General features: G+C 43.3%; 1 protein-coding gene and 1 long non-coding RNA gene across 6 annotated transcripts in view; both read right to left on the bottom strand.

Moving 5' to 3' along the window:
• LOC124121001 (haloacid dehalogenase-like hydrolase domain-containing 5) overlaps nucleotides 1-18281 on the bottom strand; it is a 38338-nt gene that overhangs the window by 4140 nt on the left and 15917 nt on the right. Inside the window, exons 1-2 of one of the 3 annotated variants that reach the window (XM_046483948.2) lie at nucleotides 11923-12065; nucleotides 719-765 (exon numbers count right to left, since the gene is read on the bottom strand). In XM_046483948.2, the coding sequence (XP_046339904.1) occupies nucleotides 719-765; nucleotides 11923-12004 (129 nt within the window). In that variant the 5' untranslated portion in view covers nucleotides 12005-12065. Of the gene's footprint in view, nucleotides 1-718; nucleotides 766-877; nucleotides 1036-11922; nucleotides 12066-18281 lie in introns of those variants that run through there. The other 2 variants (XM_046483954.2, XM_048396922.1) reach the window with 2 other exon arrangements.
• LOC124122339 lies at nucleotides 15125-17171 on the bottom strand. Of its 3 annotated transcripts, none has more exons than XR_007221593.1 (4): nucleotides 16233-17171; nucleotides 16143-16202; nucleotides 15523-16062; nucleotides 15125-15442 (listed from the first exon to the last, which is right to left on the bottom strand). It is a non-coding gene; the product is annotated as an uncharacterized LOC124122339 (long non-coding RNA). The 3 variants fall into 3 exon arrangements; XR_007221594.1 differs by having other exon boundaries at nucleotides 15125-16062; nucleotides 16233-16602; nucleotides 16713-17171; XR_007221592.1 differs by having other exon boundaries at nucleotides 15125-16062.

Below are 18281 nucleotides of genomic sequence, written 5' to 3'. Positions count from 1 at the left end.
TGTGTGTTCTATTCGGGCTTGGAATTCACATTTGTTATTGGGATAAATAGTTATCACACCAACACGTTAACCACTTTCCTTGTACATAAGCAAAGTATTTGTGTCATTTCAAGAAATGAAATCATCGACAAACAAACAAAATATCGCGAAACAATAAAAATAGATGACACCCGGAAACATTCCACTTAATTATGTAGAACGAGTTATAACTAAGGCGACGCTACTTTATAGAACAGACTATAGTCCACTTGCCTCAAGGTTAGCGACCCAGGACGAGAGACGATATACAACCAATCTGGACGCAGTAGCTGTCCCGCGAAGTCGGGCTAGCATCATCTCACTGATTTAAGTTTAAAGACGACTACACGGAAGCAATTCTACATCCAGAAAGTGCAGACTCGACAAAAGCCATCTCTCGCCAAGCTATTGCACAAGGTGGGGGAAACCCCGAAGTTGACCTAGCTCATTTGCATATCACATGGTAGCTTGTTTACGTGATCAGCTGTTCGACACGCGGGACGAAACCAGTTGGTCCCGCTTCAAATTGATGGGTTAGCACCTTCCCTTTGTACCATTACTCGTCTTGCCGTTCAAATATTACTTTTGACACACAAGCAGGAAAGTATTTAATCAACGAAACTGTCAAATCGAAGATTTCGTTCTACAATAAAACAATGTTACGCATAGATGTATATTGTGAATGAAAACGCTCACTCACCTCGGCGATCGAGATGTCTGAATCGGCAGAAGACGAATCCGAATTGTCTGTAAATGAAAGAAATAGTTGTTACAAGTCTATAAAAGCATGCATTTGTTATTATCTATTCTAGCTTACATGTCAGATCAGATGCCGTCAAGATATAGCTGAGAAACTCACCAGTCGAATATCCATCATCGCGAATCGGGCTGTGGGTAACTCTCATGATGTCAAATATGTATAAATATCAATCGAAGATAACTGTTTTGCAGTTGCAGTAACGTCAAAGTATCAAAGTCACGTTCGAGTTGTATCTGAACAACGACGAGGTGGTGCCCACATTTATAGGAGGCCATGCTGTCTTGTTTACTATCAGATACTTTGCATACTCCTATCTGATTGGCTGGTATCGAGGTGAGGAACGGAGGTCAGAGGGTACCGCGGAATAATTGTTTACGTCGCTGGATGTAATTCGGTGACGGGGCAAAAGTCGGTGAAGGGCTACGCCGATAACCAGTTACTCAGCGATTGCTAGAGTTAGTCAACCCCGGCAAAGTACACAGGTTATCAGTGAAGCCGGTAAAAGCACATGGCAAGACACGACTGTCTGACGTTTGACGATGGCTGGACGTAACACTAACCGACATGAACATGACATCTGGATCTAAACTTTACTGACCACGAATGTCATCTTCACGCCTACGAGATTACTACAAAAACGACCATTTTTCATATTTGTTGTTTTTTTCAGAGTGTGAAGTCTTGACGTGGAGCGTCACATTTCAAGCCTCTTAACTGATATGAACTCCCAGTTACAAACATGTTAAAAGATCGTGTCATGTTGATTTGAGGCAAATATGGATGTTTTTTAATGCTTTAGGTTGATACCGCTTTGAACAGTATTTCAGTTATATCACGGCGGTGTTTGATGTGGGAGGAGAGGCCCGGGTGATGCAGATCTTGGACGTTTAAAACTTCAGTGAAACACACGATCATTGATATAAGAAATATAACCTAACAAGGGCGAACCGGGATTAGAGCCAACGATCATAAGATACTGGAACTTGAAGGAACGCAACTCTGCACAGCGAAGTACGGCGCCTGGGGCACCCGCGTCCTCTGGTTTAGTTGTAATAGTTGCACAATAGTTACATGAAAGTGAATATGGTTTTATGCCACTTTTAACAACATATTCCCACAATGTCATGGCACAAGACATTCATCTTACCGGTATTACATTCTGAGCAGTAGTGACGTAATTACGCCCCGTCTTAGCGAGTGAGTGAGTGAGTGAGCACTTGAGCAACTTTAAGGAGGAGATCACCAAAAATTAGCTTCGCCAGTACCGATCTGAGGAATCGAGTGAGTGAATGAGTATGTTTTCACGCCGCTTTTAGCAATATTAAAGCAATATCACGGCAGGGGACACCAGAATTGGGCTCCACACACTGTATCCATGCGGGGAATCGAACCCGGGTCTTCCGCGTGTAACGACGTTTCACTTTAACCACAATCTACCCTAAAATCCAGTTTTGTTATCAATCTCACTCCGAACACGATTATATAACAAAAACGAATTATCACCATCTTAACAAATGCGCTGTTGGTAACACACTTAGGATATCTCCATGTTAATAAATAATAAGCCATATACAGCCACCTGTGCACTTCACTCATGATATATGATATTACATCAATTACATTTTCGTCAAATAGATCATGTTTCTCAATAAACTTCGCATTAACCTTTACATATGTAGGTTAAGGGCAGCACGTTTCCGTTACATTGTGACCGAGTGAATTGGTTTAACGCCTATTTCATGGAGTGTCTGCTTAATGTGGGAGGAAAACCCGGAGTGATGCAGTTCGTAAACGTATACCACTTTAGAGAAACACGCGAGCACGGGAATGGTGTCATGAGTGTGCGAGTGAGTATGGTTTTACGCCGCTTTCAGCAATATTCCAGCAATATCACGGCGGGGGACACCAAGAATGGGCTTCACACATTGTACCCATTTGGGGAATCGAACCCGTGCCTTCAGTGTGACGAGCGAACGCTTTAACCACGAGGCTACACCACCGCCCTAAAAGATCATGGATCAAGATTGGGGTGTACCTAGGATTCGAACCCACGATCAACGGATAATGGTTAGTGATGAAACTGTGAATAGCAACTGTGCCCTTAGTCATGTCCACAAGGTAAGATCGGAACAACTGGTGATGGATCAAGGAAAAGCAGCAGGTGTCTAGGGAGGTTCATGTTGCGTGAGTGAGTGAGTGAGTGAGTGAGTGAGTGACATGGGTTGGTGACAGATTTTACACCCTAAAAACCACGACGGGAAGGATGCGCTTCATACATTATGCTCAAGGTGAGAATCGAACCCGGGTATGCAGCGTGACGAGCAAACGCTTTAACCGATAGGCTACTCTACTGCTCCTGCAATCAAAGCTAAATGGGCAGCCTGTCACGATTTTCCGTTGTTTAATATATGCAACTAACAATCACCGATTACACATTAAGAGGGTCGCCTCTGAGGTCTAGTGGATATAGCGTCTGCCCGGAGAGTCGAAGGTCGGTGGTTGGATCTCCGGCCGCTGCAAACCAAAACATTAAAAGATGGTACTGGTTACTCCCCTGCCTAGCGCTGTTGACCACAGAAACCATGTCACAGTTCTTGGAGATTGACCAGTCCTTTATCAAGCTGACCGGTAGATAACAGATAATCACCACTCCCGTGTATACTGCACCGTTGACAAATGTAACTGATAAACGTGATTGACAGTTTCAGCACAGTCAGCAATTCGCAACTAGAGCCTGTCAAAGTATGGACCTTCGGATCGCGGGGTGGCCATGTGGAGACCGTGGGTGCTAGTCACATCGGAGATCGCGATCGTTTCCCCACCTCGGTACAGCGTACCCTCCGTCGTTATAGTGAGGGTCATAAAGTCTCACCCTCACACCGCAAGCGCTGTTAGTTGATGCGCCATATTGGTCAGGAAGATCGTTTTCAAATACTGTGAAAATTCACGCTTCACTTTTCATATTTTTCTCGTAATGGGGCTTCGAGTTGTTGGTGTCTATTATTCCAGTCGAACTGATTTGATTCGTGTTGAACTTACGGTCTCTATACAGCGGTAATGTTCACGGTGTAATTATACAGATTAAGTTCCCGATTTACCAGTCACGGTATGAAGTAGTGTCCCTTGTATTGCTGGTGGCAGGGTCAATACATACTCATATATGAATGAAATAGGTAGAAGGTTGAGTATCCCAAAGAAAAAACGATTTTGCCCATTATGTAAAATACCACTCGATGAAACAGAATTTCACATCTGCATGCTGTGTCCCCTTTTGAGTGATTTAAGAAACAGTATATTACCTGAATACTATATTGAACATCTAACATGTTTAAATTTCAACAGTTGCATCTTCAAGCCCATATGATTTGAATCGTTTAGCTAAGTATAACGTTCTTGGAATGAAAAAAGCCGTTGTAAACAGTTAGGCTCCCAACATCGTTAATGTAAATCTGTGATGTCTCAGAAAACCATTACCTGACATATTCATGTAGGAAACAAGTAAATGATTCTCTTCTTATATTTTTTTGGTTAAATATTGAATAATAACGAATTATTGCGCATGGCAATTGAATCATTCAAATGTGTAAATCATCATCATCATCATCATCGTCATCATCATCATCATTTTCATCATCTATTACGAGAAATGGTCCATATTCATTTACATGTCTCTCTCTCACTCTCTCTCTCTCTCTCTCTCTCTCTCTCTCTCTCTCTCTCTCATATCCAGGATTCGTCCATCTGTATATGTGTTAATTAGGATACATTCACTGGAATGGTGGAGTCCAGATCGACCTGATTTCGCTGTAACGTGTGTCAGTAATAACTCTGTGCTTGCACCATCACAGACCGGTCACCAAGTTACCAAATGAAGTGAATGCTGTTTCACACTGTGAATGTAATATCCGAGCCATATTTCACGACGGCGGCTTGTAAACAATCAAATGAGCAAGACAAGCCAGTAATTGAGAGCATGAGCAATGAATTACGGTGTCCAGCACGGTGAAGGAGTCAGTGGTTAACCCCGCCTTCAACAGTATTCCAGTTATATCAGGTCTTAGACGTTTACCACTTCGGTGAAACCCAGAACATGATTCAAACCCACAATCATGGGTTTCTGGCGTGACCACGGGAGGCAACTCTGCACAGACTGGTCTAGACTCGATTATTTGCATACCGCGTAAATAGCTCGAATATTGCTGAGTGCGGCGTTAAACTACAAACAAAACAAACAATCAGTGGAGAAGTGTCAAGGACGCTGGGTGTAATTGCACGTGCATTATTTTTAATTGAATCGTGAATCGTCTTTGGACATTTGCTTATTGGTCATCAAATGGGAAACACATTTTCATTCAAAGTGATAATTTTTTTCCCTTGGGTTTAGAGAAATGAGCATACTGCATTTGAGGCATAAAGATTGTCTTTTCAACACACATCATTGATTCCTCGCATCAAGGTTTCTTGTCTCAGTTACACGCAATCGTAGTGAAAGATGATCGCGGGTTCGAATCCCGGTTCGCCCTGATAATGTTTCCAGGTTTGTCTGCACCCTTAACATGTCAAAAACATGCAATACTTCGGGGTCCCCCTACAATAAGCACAGGCGCCGCGCTGTAGTTGAAATACCGTTCATACAAACTGACCCACCCACTTATTGAGAGAGCGAGTAAGGGTACTGTGCTGACAGAGCAAAAGGTCATATTCGGGTCTGAGATTCGAACCCACAACCAGCGTATCCTGGCACACTGAGTTGCGGCACCCTCACCACTGGACGCCACAAACACCATAATGCCTACACATAGCGCCCATTCTTCACTCTTCCTTCACCCGGACACAAGTTCTGATTAACATCCACACACAGATTCGTTTCCGTTGCTAATACTTGAAGCTATCTGACCTATATATCCTAAAATAGCTCAGGCGCGTGGTTGTTGTAAGTACTTCTGTACCAAATTTGCAAAACGCCACGATGCAATTAAACATCCCCCAAATCAAGCTTTTATTATTTACAGTCAATGCTCCCAGACTATACCGACATGCACTAGACATTCCCTCTATCTATGAGTCATGGCTTGTGTAGTGTTTAACGCCAACTATATATGACGACGGTCTGTAAATGATCGAGTCTGGGCCAGACAATTCATTGATTGATATCATGAGCATCGATCCACGCAAATGGTTTTTTGCTTAACGCCGCACTCAGTAATATTCCAGCTATATGACGGCGGTCTGTAAATAATCGAGTCCGGACCAGATAATCAAGTGATTGATATCATGAACATCGATCCGCGCAATTAGGACACGATGACATGCATCAACCAAGTCAGCGAGCCTGACCACCCGGTCCCGTTAGTCGTCTCTTACGACAAGCATAGTCACCTTATACGGTAAGCATGGATTGCTATTCGGGATACGATGACAAGCATCAACCAAGTCAGCGAGTCTGACCACCCGATCCCGTTAGTCGCCTCAAGCATGGGTTGCTGAAGATCAGTTTTAACCCGGATCTTCACGGGGATAACATATTTTACAAAGCCTTCTTGTCGTAGAATAGGTATCGCAAAGTTATGAATTCACATTTCATTTGTTGATAAATTTATATTTAACAATATTCCCATGAGTTTTGTTCAGACACAAATCCTTGGTGTAATAACAAGCAACAGATAAATAATTACTTTTTGACAAAATACTCATGCAGCATTCAATTAATTAAAGTTGCGTCGTTTGGGAACAAAACCAAAAACCATGGCAGGACATTTATACACTTTAAAATCAACCTATAACAGCGGCTTACTATTCTTTACACAATTTCAGAAACTAGGTCGAGTGACAGCGACCTTCACTGGCTCATCAGATACCTGCGCCATCGAAAATATTTTCGCGTTATTTAAGTGTGTCTTTGCCCGGTGCACTGTGAATCATGTTAACAGCAGTCACATAACAAATCCAGTAACCGTATTATTTGCCAGAACAATCGCTCACGACAAAGAGACCCACACGGGAATCACGTCGTAACGGCGTGAACCGCGCCGGGGCGGCCATGACACTTAGAACTAGCCAATCAGCGCTCAGCTGACATAATCATCCAACTGGTGGCAGCAACAAATCTATTTATATCCCAACAGTAAAGCAGGCGCTAGGTGAATAATTTAACTCGTTTCTCAAATGTGGAATTTGATCTGCGAGTAATAAAGATATTAACCTACTTGTTGACTGCGAGGACGATTAGTGCACGATAGATTGTCGTGACCACATATATAGTATTGGTTTTCAGGAAGCGTTTGGAATCTCTCAATATCGGAAACATGGGTAGTTCAACGTTAGTCATGTCAGGAAGCCATTACTTGGCATATTCATGTAGGAAACAAGTATATTTTATTGGTTAGATATTGAATAACATTCAACAGCCCATATACTGTTTATAAATATGAACGAATTATTGCGCTAGGCAATTGAATCATTCAAATGTGTAAACACCAGATACGAATACTCAGTTCTCCATCACAATCATCATCATCATCATCATCCTCATCATTTTCGTCATCACGAACTATTGCGAGAAATGGTCCATGTTCATTTTCACCCCCCCCCCCCCCCCCCCCCCCCCCCTCTAGTAATTAACTAAACAGAGGCTATTAGGCTTTTGTTATAAATAACATGTTTACCTCATAGAGTGACGCAGCCATGAGTAAAAACGTCAACTTCTACATCACGTAGTCTCAGTCCCTGAACCATAATGTTTTCCTTTCCGCCCATCTCTTTCTGTAATGCCATAACCCTGCAGCAAGTCTAGATTTTCCACAGGTTCGGAATCTCCCATCTAACGTCGTCGACAACATCGATACATGAGCATTTTGTATGATTATGATGATGTTATTTTTAAGTTGATGACATAGCACGGGGATGAAGATCTCCAAGGTTAGCCGTCTGTCTATTGTGAGTACACCTGACCCATCCACGTGTTTCTGAAAATGACGGGTGTATAACGAACGTGTCCATTTACCTGCATGGTTGTAACTACTTTTTAGTACTACTTTTACAGTCGTAGTACTAAGGCTTTTTATCATAGACTTACGTCAGTCGTAGTACTAAGAAGGCTTTTTATCATAGACTTACGTCAGTCGTAGTACTAAGAAGGCTCTTTAACATAGACTTACGTCAGTCGTAGTACTAAGAAGGCTTTTTATCATAGACTTACGTCAGTCGTAGTACTAAGAAGGCTTTTTATCATAGACTTACGTCAGTCGTAGTACTAAGAAGGCTCTTTAACATAGACTTACGTCAGTCGTAGTACTAAGAAGGCTCTTTAACATAGACTTACGTCAGTCGTAGTACTAAGAAGGCTCTTTAACATAGACTTACGTCAGTCGTAGTACTAAGGCTCTTTAACATAGACTTACGTCAGTCGTAGTACTAAGGCTCTTTAATATAGACGAACGACAGTCCTAGCGCTAAAACTCTTTACACAGATTTACGACAGTCGTAGCGCTAAGACCCTTTAACATAGACGTACGATAGTCGTAGCGCTAAGGCCCTTTAACATAGACTTACGACAGTCGTAGCGCTGCGATCGCTTCGCGTTACGGGGGCCCCGTTTCATAAAGAGGACGCTAAAACTGTCTTAGACATGGACTGACGACAGTCGCGACTGCTCCTCCGTTTGTGCGACTGAGCCCTCACTGGGACAAAGTACGTATATTACGGTCAATAGGCGACTCATGTTTCCTCAGTTCAATGGCCAAATGAACGCTACAATGAATATTAGCTTTAGGCAGGCGCTCAATAAACTGACCCAAATCGACATTGGAAATGACGAAGCAGCGCGTGATCTGTCGCGTGACGGGATCATGTCACGTGCCGTGTATCGATTCGGTCTTGTGTGAGAAGTTGGGGACTAGGTATGTGACAAACACGAACATTCTTCTTTGTTTGTTTGTTGACGGCGGCTTGTAGATGTTCGAGTCTGGACCAGATAATCCAGTGATTGACATCATGGGAATCGATTCACGAAATTGGTGTGTGCGTGTGCGTGCGTGCGTGCATGTGGGGGGGGTGGGGGGGTGGGGGGGGGGGGGGGTGGGGGGGGGGGGGGGTGGGGGGGGGGGTGGTGGTGGAGTTCGTCCACTGTGTTACCTTTATAAATGTCCTCAGTGGATACATGTATCAGCCAAGCAAGCGAGTCTGACCGCCCGATCAAATTTGTTGCTAACGACGAGCATGGGTTGCTGAAGACCAATTCTAACCCGGATCTTTACAGGTCTTCTACCTTCTGTTTACCTTGGTCAGCATCATGAGGAAAACGATTTTGTCAATATCACTAGTATCTAAGCGAATGCAACGTAATGATCCTGTTCCATTCTCCAAATACAAATAAAGTAAACTGCATACACCTGAAAACTGGCTGTATTTTGTGGTCTCTGATTTGACCAAAACATTACAAATTTTTGAAGGCTGAAAATACTTATTGATATGATGCACGTAATATCGCCTATGGTACCCGCATAAACTCCATCGCCATCGTATAACCATTGTTTAATTTCAAATTGCGTGGATCGATGCTCATGATGTCAATCACTTGATTGTCTGGCGCAGACTCAATTGTTAACAGACCGCCGTCGTATAGCTGGAATACTGCTAAGTGCGGCGTTAAACAACAACAAACAAACAACACTTTCTTTAGTCCGGTAGTTTGATTATAGTGACTAAGGAAGTTATTGGTATATCGGTTTAAAAAAAAACGTTATCTTTTATTTTGCCAGTGGGAAGTGTAGCACCCCGATGTAAAGCCTACAGCGGCCAGTGGCACACGTTTCTAATTGGTCGACCCGTAGCCCAGGTGGCGGAGTGGTCAAGCGGCCAAAAGCAGCAGGCCAGCAAATGCCTGGTGCTGAGATCTTGTACCCCAAGTGACCGGGTTGTTATTCAGCCTTGAGACCAATACTGTTTGTGCGGCGTAAAACAACAAAAAACCAATACAATAATGTTTACAGTGTTGTCACTACCCCTATTTTAGAGTATATACACCCTGTGCACACGAAAGAACCCGCTCGTCCGATGATAGAGTGTCAAAGCCTGTGGTCCCACACTGGGCAAGTGACTTAGTTCCAATGTGCCTCTGTTCATCCAAACTTGGAATGAGTACTGGATATGTGAGGTGGAAGTAAAAACCTCCCAGAACCCGTAGACAGCTTGGGTTGTATACTCCCCAGGGAGTTGAGATAAATAAATGAAACGCAAACGGATCCACCGGTCGGGGAACAAATAAAACCGCATTTGAGCGGACATTAGTACCTCGATACCCGCGGTATAAACATGTATAATATAACATATTAATATGGAGAACGCCGGATAAAAAACGATGAAGGAATATAGGTAGATGTAGCTATTTACCGGCACCGCCCCATGCAGTCGGGGTACAACACCACGCAATCAGCCACCGAAATCTAAACTCAGATTCAAATATTATCGGTCACAATTAAATTCATCATTGTAAAATGTTTCATCTACCCAAGTAGCCTATTTTCGATGAGCTGTAACCCTTCTACTAACCAGTTTTACGGACAGAAAGCACGTATTTTGAAATAAGACACTCAAACAGCTGTGTGAATCTCTTCTCAACCCATCAAAATCTTCAGAGGCATACATCATGCCAGCCAGTTCACACAGCGATCACGTGCTCACTGGGTGCAAAGGTCAGTATTGATCCGCCGGCTGACTGCTCTCGCAAGCTCGCACGTGCTGTACATGCATCCTACTCGTGCTAGACACCCAGGCAGCATGCAGTAACCATGGAGTTTGGAGGCGCAGCGCTGACAGTTGATTCAAATAACGCGTGTGACAGTTTGTGTTAAGTAATTAACATATACATTTTAACGGATATGCGTCATGCGAACCTTAAAAACTGAAGTGAAATGTTTAATGTCTGAATTTCATAGCTTTACAACTGAAGCACTTTCAGATCAATACATACTGAAATACGGCCAAGTTCAATACAGAAACACGGTGATGTAGGAAATAAGTGGCATTATTCGGCGTTCAGTGTCAACGCTATTTTCTTCATGACAGCTTTCAACATTCCTCGAGGTTTACAATATATATCGTCGACTAAAGACGGCAATGTGTTTACAATACGCCAGAACGTTCAACAAAACAAACACACTTTCAGAAAGGTTTTTATGCGTTTTGTTTTATATCAGTTTATAACATACAATTACACCTAACTACTACCAAACAATCGACGAATAATTCTCATAGACTTTAAAAAGTAAACGTAAGAATTCATTATGTTATCAATTATAAGCATTAATTAATACTCAATTTTATAAAAGTAAAAAATAATCAGGCGATCACTTTATATATTATATTGGTTGAATGGGGGGGGGGGGGGGTCATTTAATATCACATCTAATGTGATTCTGATCGCGAGCACCCAAGTCACTAAGTTGACTGCACTGACTCTATATGATGTACGGTTAACGGTTAAACTACATCATTGAGTAGCGAGCCCTGCCTCAAACACACTTGTAGTTAGTACAACTTGAGCTCATATGTATATATACTCCCGATGTTCATTTCCTGAAGTGATAGGGTGTCACGCTGCTACACAGGACATCGACGTCCCGTAGTCATAGGTCCAAGGTTAAAACATGGATGATGCTAAAACCCGGTAAGATGTAGATATTTTATTAATAAATAAATGCTCGACCTAGTGATTAATAGTTGCAAACTGTTGTCATATTTAGATTATTTTCCAGTCGCGAGTGATGATTTAAGATTTGTATTTTGTGAGCCATTACAAGTGTCATTTTATTGTTCCTATGGTTTCACTTTCACGACGTTATTTAACTGGTCTCCAGAAATATGGCTTTGGTTAGATCAAACGATCCCTCCTTGGAATGCAATGATATTGCATCACAATGCTTTGCAGACCATTGTGACGTCATCTGTTACTATCACGTCAAAATCAAATGACATCATTAATAGATCTGCTACAGTAGACATGTTTAAAACTACTCGGCTCGTGGAATAAAACTTTACTTTATAAGACATCTAGGTAATGGCCTTTGTTTCAGTTTGGATGAATAAGCAAGAATATTTCATAGGTATGAGTAATATTTCAATGTATGAAGCATGAAACAACCTACCTGAGGAATAATTTAGAAACGCTCCATATTTCTTTTCCTCGCGATGTGCAGCCGACGTTTCGAAACAAAACAATTCAGCCATGTTTGTTCAAGTAATAACACGATGTTAAAGCCTGTCAAATGTATCTTATCAGCAGCAGCGGGGTATACACCTTTATATAGCCTTGCTCGACCTTCAGAGAGACAACGATTGGTCGACTGTAGTGCCGTAGCTCAATTCGATCAGCATTGGTCAGTCATTCTGCTGACCACGAGCGTAGCACGAACGTTGACGTCATGGCCTAGGTTAGCTGCCAAACGCTTTAGGGGTTGACCGAGTTCACACGAGCTGTGCTAAGATTGGCTGGCGCGTGCAGCTTGGTATACTGGTATGTGAAGTTGCCATAATGTAGCTTGGTTTGAACTTTGAGCAAAGTTTGTTTAATTATATTGGGTGCACAGTACACATACATTTGTCCTCATAGGTGTATCATAACCTTGCACAAGGATACAGTGTCACGTAGTTTTCTGGGTGACCCCTATTTATGAGTGTTTAAGCGTCCACCAATGTACAGTTATAACATTTCTATATGGGTTTCCATCACGTGAACAGTTTTGGAAGATAGTTTTCCTTTGGGTGAGTCATAAATAAACCCTCACTGCCCACGTCACATTCATGCAACACCTCAGCGTTACAAATGCAGTTGTGAACAGGTGGGAAATAATCATAATTAAGCGCATGTTAGCATAACGCACGTTTGAAAACTGCATACTCTAACTGTGGAATACAGAAGTATTGATCTTGTCAACGTCTGCTGTCAGGCAATCGACGGCCATCAGGTGTCAGTTTCCGGTTCCTCCGTGATGTCATGTTGCAAACGTTCATTCTGGTCGGAACATGAGGTGTCCATGAGGTGACCCCTCAATTGTCACACTCCCGACCCCGTATCACAGACCATTATCCACGTCACAGTCCGTACATCTTGCTACACCTTGCTACATCTTACTACATAGCGTTACCCCCTGCTTCCTTCTGCTACTGACCGCCTCCGTGGTCTTGTGGTAGAGCGTCCGCCCGGAGAGCGGAAGGTCCGGGGTTCGATCCCCGACCGCGTCATACCAAAAGACGTTAAAAGATGGCACTTGTTGTTACCCTGTCTGGCGCTCGGCATTAAGGGGCTAAAACAAGGCTAAAACAAGGCTAAAACAAGGACTGGTCGGCTCGGAGTCAGTATACTGTGTCTGAGTGGGGTATTCATGTTAAACTGCGACATGGTATCTCAGTGAGCTAGCACTATAAATCGGCATCAGTCCGGACAAGTACAAGCAGCCACACAAACACACACACGTACATGCACGTCGCTATATAAGTGCAATAATCTTGGACGCGACGTTAAACCCCATTTCACCTCACCTCACCTCCTTCTGCTACTTCTGTTACACTTGCTACCATCTTGATACCTTTTCCTACATCTTGCTACATCTTGCTACATCTTGCCACCATTTGTGTCATCTTGCTACCTTCACCGACATCTAGCTTCACCTTTCTACTTTCTACCTCCTGGTACTTTCTGTTTCGTCTTGTTTATCCCCTTGTTTGATATGACTGCTATGGCCGTGGGTCCTTAACACGTGGTATTCTACTTTTGTATGACAACGCTTCTGTTCACAAGTCAAGAATTGCACAGGCCGCCATATGTGAATGTGGATTCGAACAGTTAAACCACCCACCCTACAGCCCAGACTAAGCCCCCAGTGACTATTTCCTGAAATGAAATCTGCCCTACGTGGAAGACGCTTCCAGCATGACGAGGACATAAAGGCTGCCACAGAGGCGTGATTAGAGGGCCAATCTGCGGATTTCTATAAAAGTGGTATTAAAAGCTTGAAGGACAAATGGAATAAGTTTATTGAGGTGAATAGAGATTATTATGAAAAATAAAAGTGCAAAAGATATTCTGCGACTTGGTCTTATATTGAAGTTGCAAAACGTATTGAATGCCCCTCGTACCTCTTGATACCCCTGACTGCCACTTCCCACATCCTGCTCACCCTGGTACGTCTTGCTACCCCCTGCCTCATCTTGATACCTCTTGATACCGACACAACCACTTGCTACGTCTTGCTTCTGCTGCATCTTGATACCTCCCAATATCTCTTGCTATATCTTGCTATACACTGCTACACCTTACTACCATGTGTTACATATTGCTCCTATACTGCTGCATCTTGCTACGTCTTATTTCAAATTGGTACATTTTAAATTTTGCCACATTGTATTTCATATTGCTACATCTTTGTAATATTGCTACATCTTTGTACATATCGCTACATATTGCTATCTCCAGCTACATCTTGCTGATCTTCCTACATCTTTATACGTCTTGCTGCATCTTGATACCTCCTGCTACATCTTCCTGCATCTTGCTACCTCTTGCTACATCTTGATACCTCTTGCACCTTCTTCCTGCATCTTGATACCTCTTTCCATACCTTGCTGCATCTTGATACCTCTTTCCATACCTTGCTGCATCTTGATACCTCTTTCCACATCTTGCTACATCTTGATACATCTTGCACCTTCTTGCTGCATCTTGATACCTCTTTCCATACCTTGCTGCATCTTGATACCTCTTTCCATACCTTGCTGCATCTTGATACCTCTTTCCACATCTTGCTACATCTTGATACCTCTTGCACCTTCTTGCTGCATCTTGATACCTCTTTCCATACCTTGCTGCATCTTGATACCTCTTTCCATACCTTGCTGCATCTTGATACCTCTTTCCACATCTTGCTGCATCTTGATACCTCCCGCTCCATCTCCCTACCTCCAGCTACCTCATGCTACATCTTGATACATCTTGCACCTTCTTGCTGCATCTTGATACCTCTTTCCATACCTTGCTGCATCTTGATACCTCTTTCCACATCTTGCTGCATCTTGATACCTCCCGCTCCATCTCCCTACCTCCAGCTACCTCATGCTACAACTTGATACATCTTGCACCTTCTTGCTGCATCTTGATACCTCTTTCCATACCTTGCTGCATCTTGATACCTCTTTCCATACCTTGCTGCATCTTGATACCTCCCGCTCCATCTCCCTACCTCCAGCTACCTCATGCTACATCTTGATACATCTTGCACCTTCTTGCTGCATCTTGATACCTCCCGCTCCATCTCCCTACCTCCAGCTACCTCATGCTACAACTTGATACATCTTGCACCTTCTTGCTGCATCTTGATACCTCTTTCCATACCTTGCTGCATCTTGATACCTCTTTCCATACCTTGCTGCATCTTGATACCTCTTTCCATACCTTGCTGCATCTTGATACCTCCCGCTCCATCTCCCTACCTCCAGCTACCCCATGCTACATCTTGATACATCTTGCACCTTCTTGCTGCATCTTGATACCTCTTTCCATACCTTGCTGCATCTTGATACCTCTTTCCATACCTTGCTGCATCTTGATACCTCTTTCCATACCTTGCTGCATCTTGATACCTCTTTCCATACCTTGCTGCATCTTGATACCTCCCGCTCCATCTCCCTACCTCCAGCTACCTCATGCTACATCTTGATACATCTTGCACCTTCTTGCTGCATCTTGATACCTCTTTCCATACCTTGCTGCATCTTGATACCTCCCGCTCCATCTCCCTACCTCCAGCTACCTCATGCTACATCTTGATACATCTTGCACCTTCTTGCTGCATCTTGATACCTCTTTCCACATCTTGCTGCATCTTGATACCTCCCGCTCCATCTCCCTACCTCCAGCTACCTCATGCTACATCTTGATACATCTTGCACCTTCTTGATGCATCTTGATACCTCTTGCACCTTCTTGCTGCATCTTGATACCTCTTTCCATACCTTGCTGCATCTTGATACCTCTTTCCACATCTTGCTACATCTTGATACATCTTGCACCTTCTTGCTGCATCTTGATACCTCTTTCCACATCTTGCTGCATCTTGATACCTCCCGCTCCATCTCCCTACCTCCAGCTACCTCATGCTACATCTTGATACATCTTGCACCTTCTTGCTGCATCTTGATACCTCTTTCCATACCTTGCTGCATCTTGATACCTCTTTCCATACCTTGCTGCATCTTGATACCTCTTTCCATACCTTGCTGCATCTTGATACCTCCCGCTACATCTCCCTACCTCCAGCTACCTCATGCTACATCTTGATACATCTTGCACCTTCTTGCTGCATCTTGATACCTCTTTCCATACCTTGCTGCATCTTGATACCTCTTTCCATACCTTGCTGCATCTTGATACCTCTTTCCATAACTTGCTGCATCTTGATACCTCCCGCTCCATCTCCCTACCTCCAGCTACCTCATGCTACATCTTGATACATCTTGCACCTTCTTGCTGCATCTTGATACCTCTTTCCATACCTTGCTGCATCTTGATACCTCTTTCCATACCTTGCTGCATCTTGATACCTCTTTCCATACCTTGCTGCATCTTGATACCTCTTTCCATACCTTGCTGCATCTTGATACCTCTTTCCATACCTTGCTGCATCTTGATACCTCCCGCTCCATCTCCCTACCTCCAGCTACCTCATGCTACATCTTGATACATCTTGCACCTTCTTGCTGCATCTTGATACCTCTTTCCATACCTTGCTGCATCTTGATACCTCTTTCCATACCTTGCTGCATCTTGATACCTCTTTCCATACCTTGCTGCATCTTGATACCTCCCGCTCCATCTCCCTACCTCCAGCTACCTCATGCTACATCTTGATACATCTTGCACCTTCTTGCTGCATCTTGATACCTCTTTCCACATCTTGCTGCATCTTGATACCTCTTTCCATACCTTGCTGCATCTTGATACCTCTTTCCATACCTTGCTGCATCTTGATACCTCCCGCTACATCTCCCTACCTCCAGCTACCTCATGCTACATCTTGATACATCTTGCACCTTCTTGCTGCATCTTGATACCTCTTTCCATACCTTGCTGCATCTTGATACCTCCCGCTCCATCTCCCTACCTCCAGCTACCTCTTGCTACATCTTGATACATCTTGCACCTTCTTGCTGCATCTTGATACCTCTTTCCATACCTTCTCTGCATCTTGATACCTCTTTCCATACCTTGCTGCATCTTGATACCTCTTTCCATACCTTGCTGCATCTTGATACCTCCCGCTCCATCTCCCTACCTCCAGCTACCTCATGCTACATCTTGATACATCTTGCACCTTCTTGCTGCATCTTGATACCTCTTTCCATACCTTCTCTGCATCTTGATACCTCTTTCCATACCTTGCTGCATCTTGATACCTCTTTCCATACCTTGCTGCATCTTGATACCTCCCGCTACATCTCCCTACCTCCAGCTACCTCATGCTACATCTTGATACATCTTGCACCTTCTTGCTGCATCTTGATACCTCTTTCCACATCTTGCTGCATCTTGATTTGTTGCTACCTCTGGCTAAATATAGCCACCTCCTGCGATACCTTGTTTGTTTGTTTTCTTGTTTAACGCCGCACTCAGCAATATTCCAGCTACATGACGGTGGTCTGTAAATAATCGAGTCTGGGCCAGACAATCCAATGATTGACATCTGGAGCATCGTTCCACTAAGTTGGGATACGATGACATACATCATCCAAGCCAGCGAGCCTGACCTGCCGATCCCGTTAGTCGCCTCTTACGACAAGCCTAGTCGTCTTTTATCGCAAGCATGAGTTGCTGAAGATCTATTCTTCCCCGGATCTTCATGGGTCCTGCGATACCTAGCTAGTTGCTACATGTGGTCAACACTTGTTTCATATTGCAGCTTCTTACTATATCTTGCTAGTCTATTAAATCTCGGTCCGTCAAAAGGTAAAATAATATAATTCTTGTATAACAACTAACCACAGCTTCACGTTCGACAGGTTAGTGTCAAGGCGAAGTGTCATTATCTAATGACAGGTGTAACCTACCACAATGCCTTGTGTCAAGGTGGCAGATCAACAATCTATCCTTATCTAGAAAAGAATTTATGCGTGTGGACGTAATAAATGTAAGATTCAGGTGAAAATAAATCGGTCAGATAGCACATATAAAATTCATTTTGTAGTGCATGACGAGTCTATTTTAATGATTGTTTGTTCCGTTTGTTTCAACAAGAGAATCGGACATGATATTTAAGGGATTAATGGTTCCGATCGTATTACGCTGATACACATTATACACCCCTACCCATATACACACGGATGAATACAAATAGAGAACAACACTCCAGTTGGTGCCACATTGATGCCTTAATACACCCCTACCCGTATATACACGGATGCATACAAAGAGAGAACAACACTCCAGTTGGTGCCACATTGATGCCTTAACACA

The sequence above is a fragment of the Haliotis rufescens genome, unplaced genomic scaffold (genome assembly GCF_023055435.1).
Source record: "Haliotis rufescens isolate VD_foot unplaced genomic scaffold, xgHalRufe1.0.p SCAF_16, whole genome shotgun sequence".
NCBI lineage: Eukaryota > Metazoa > Mollusca > Gastropoda > Lepetellida > Haliotidae > Haliotis > Haliotis rufescens.
This window is presented reverse-complemented; position numbering and strand designations above follow the sequence as displayed.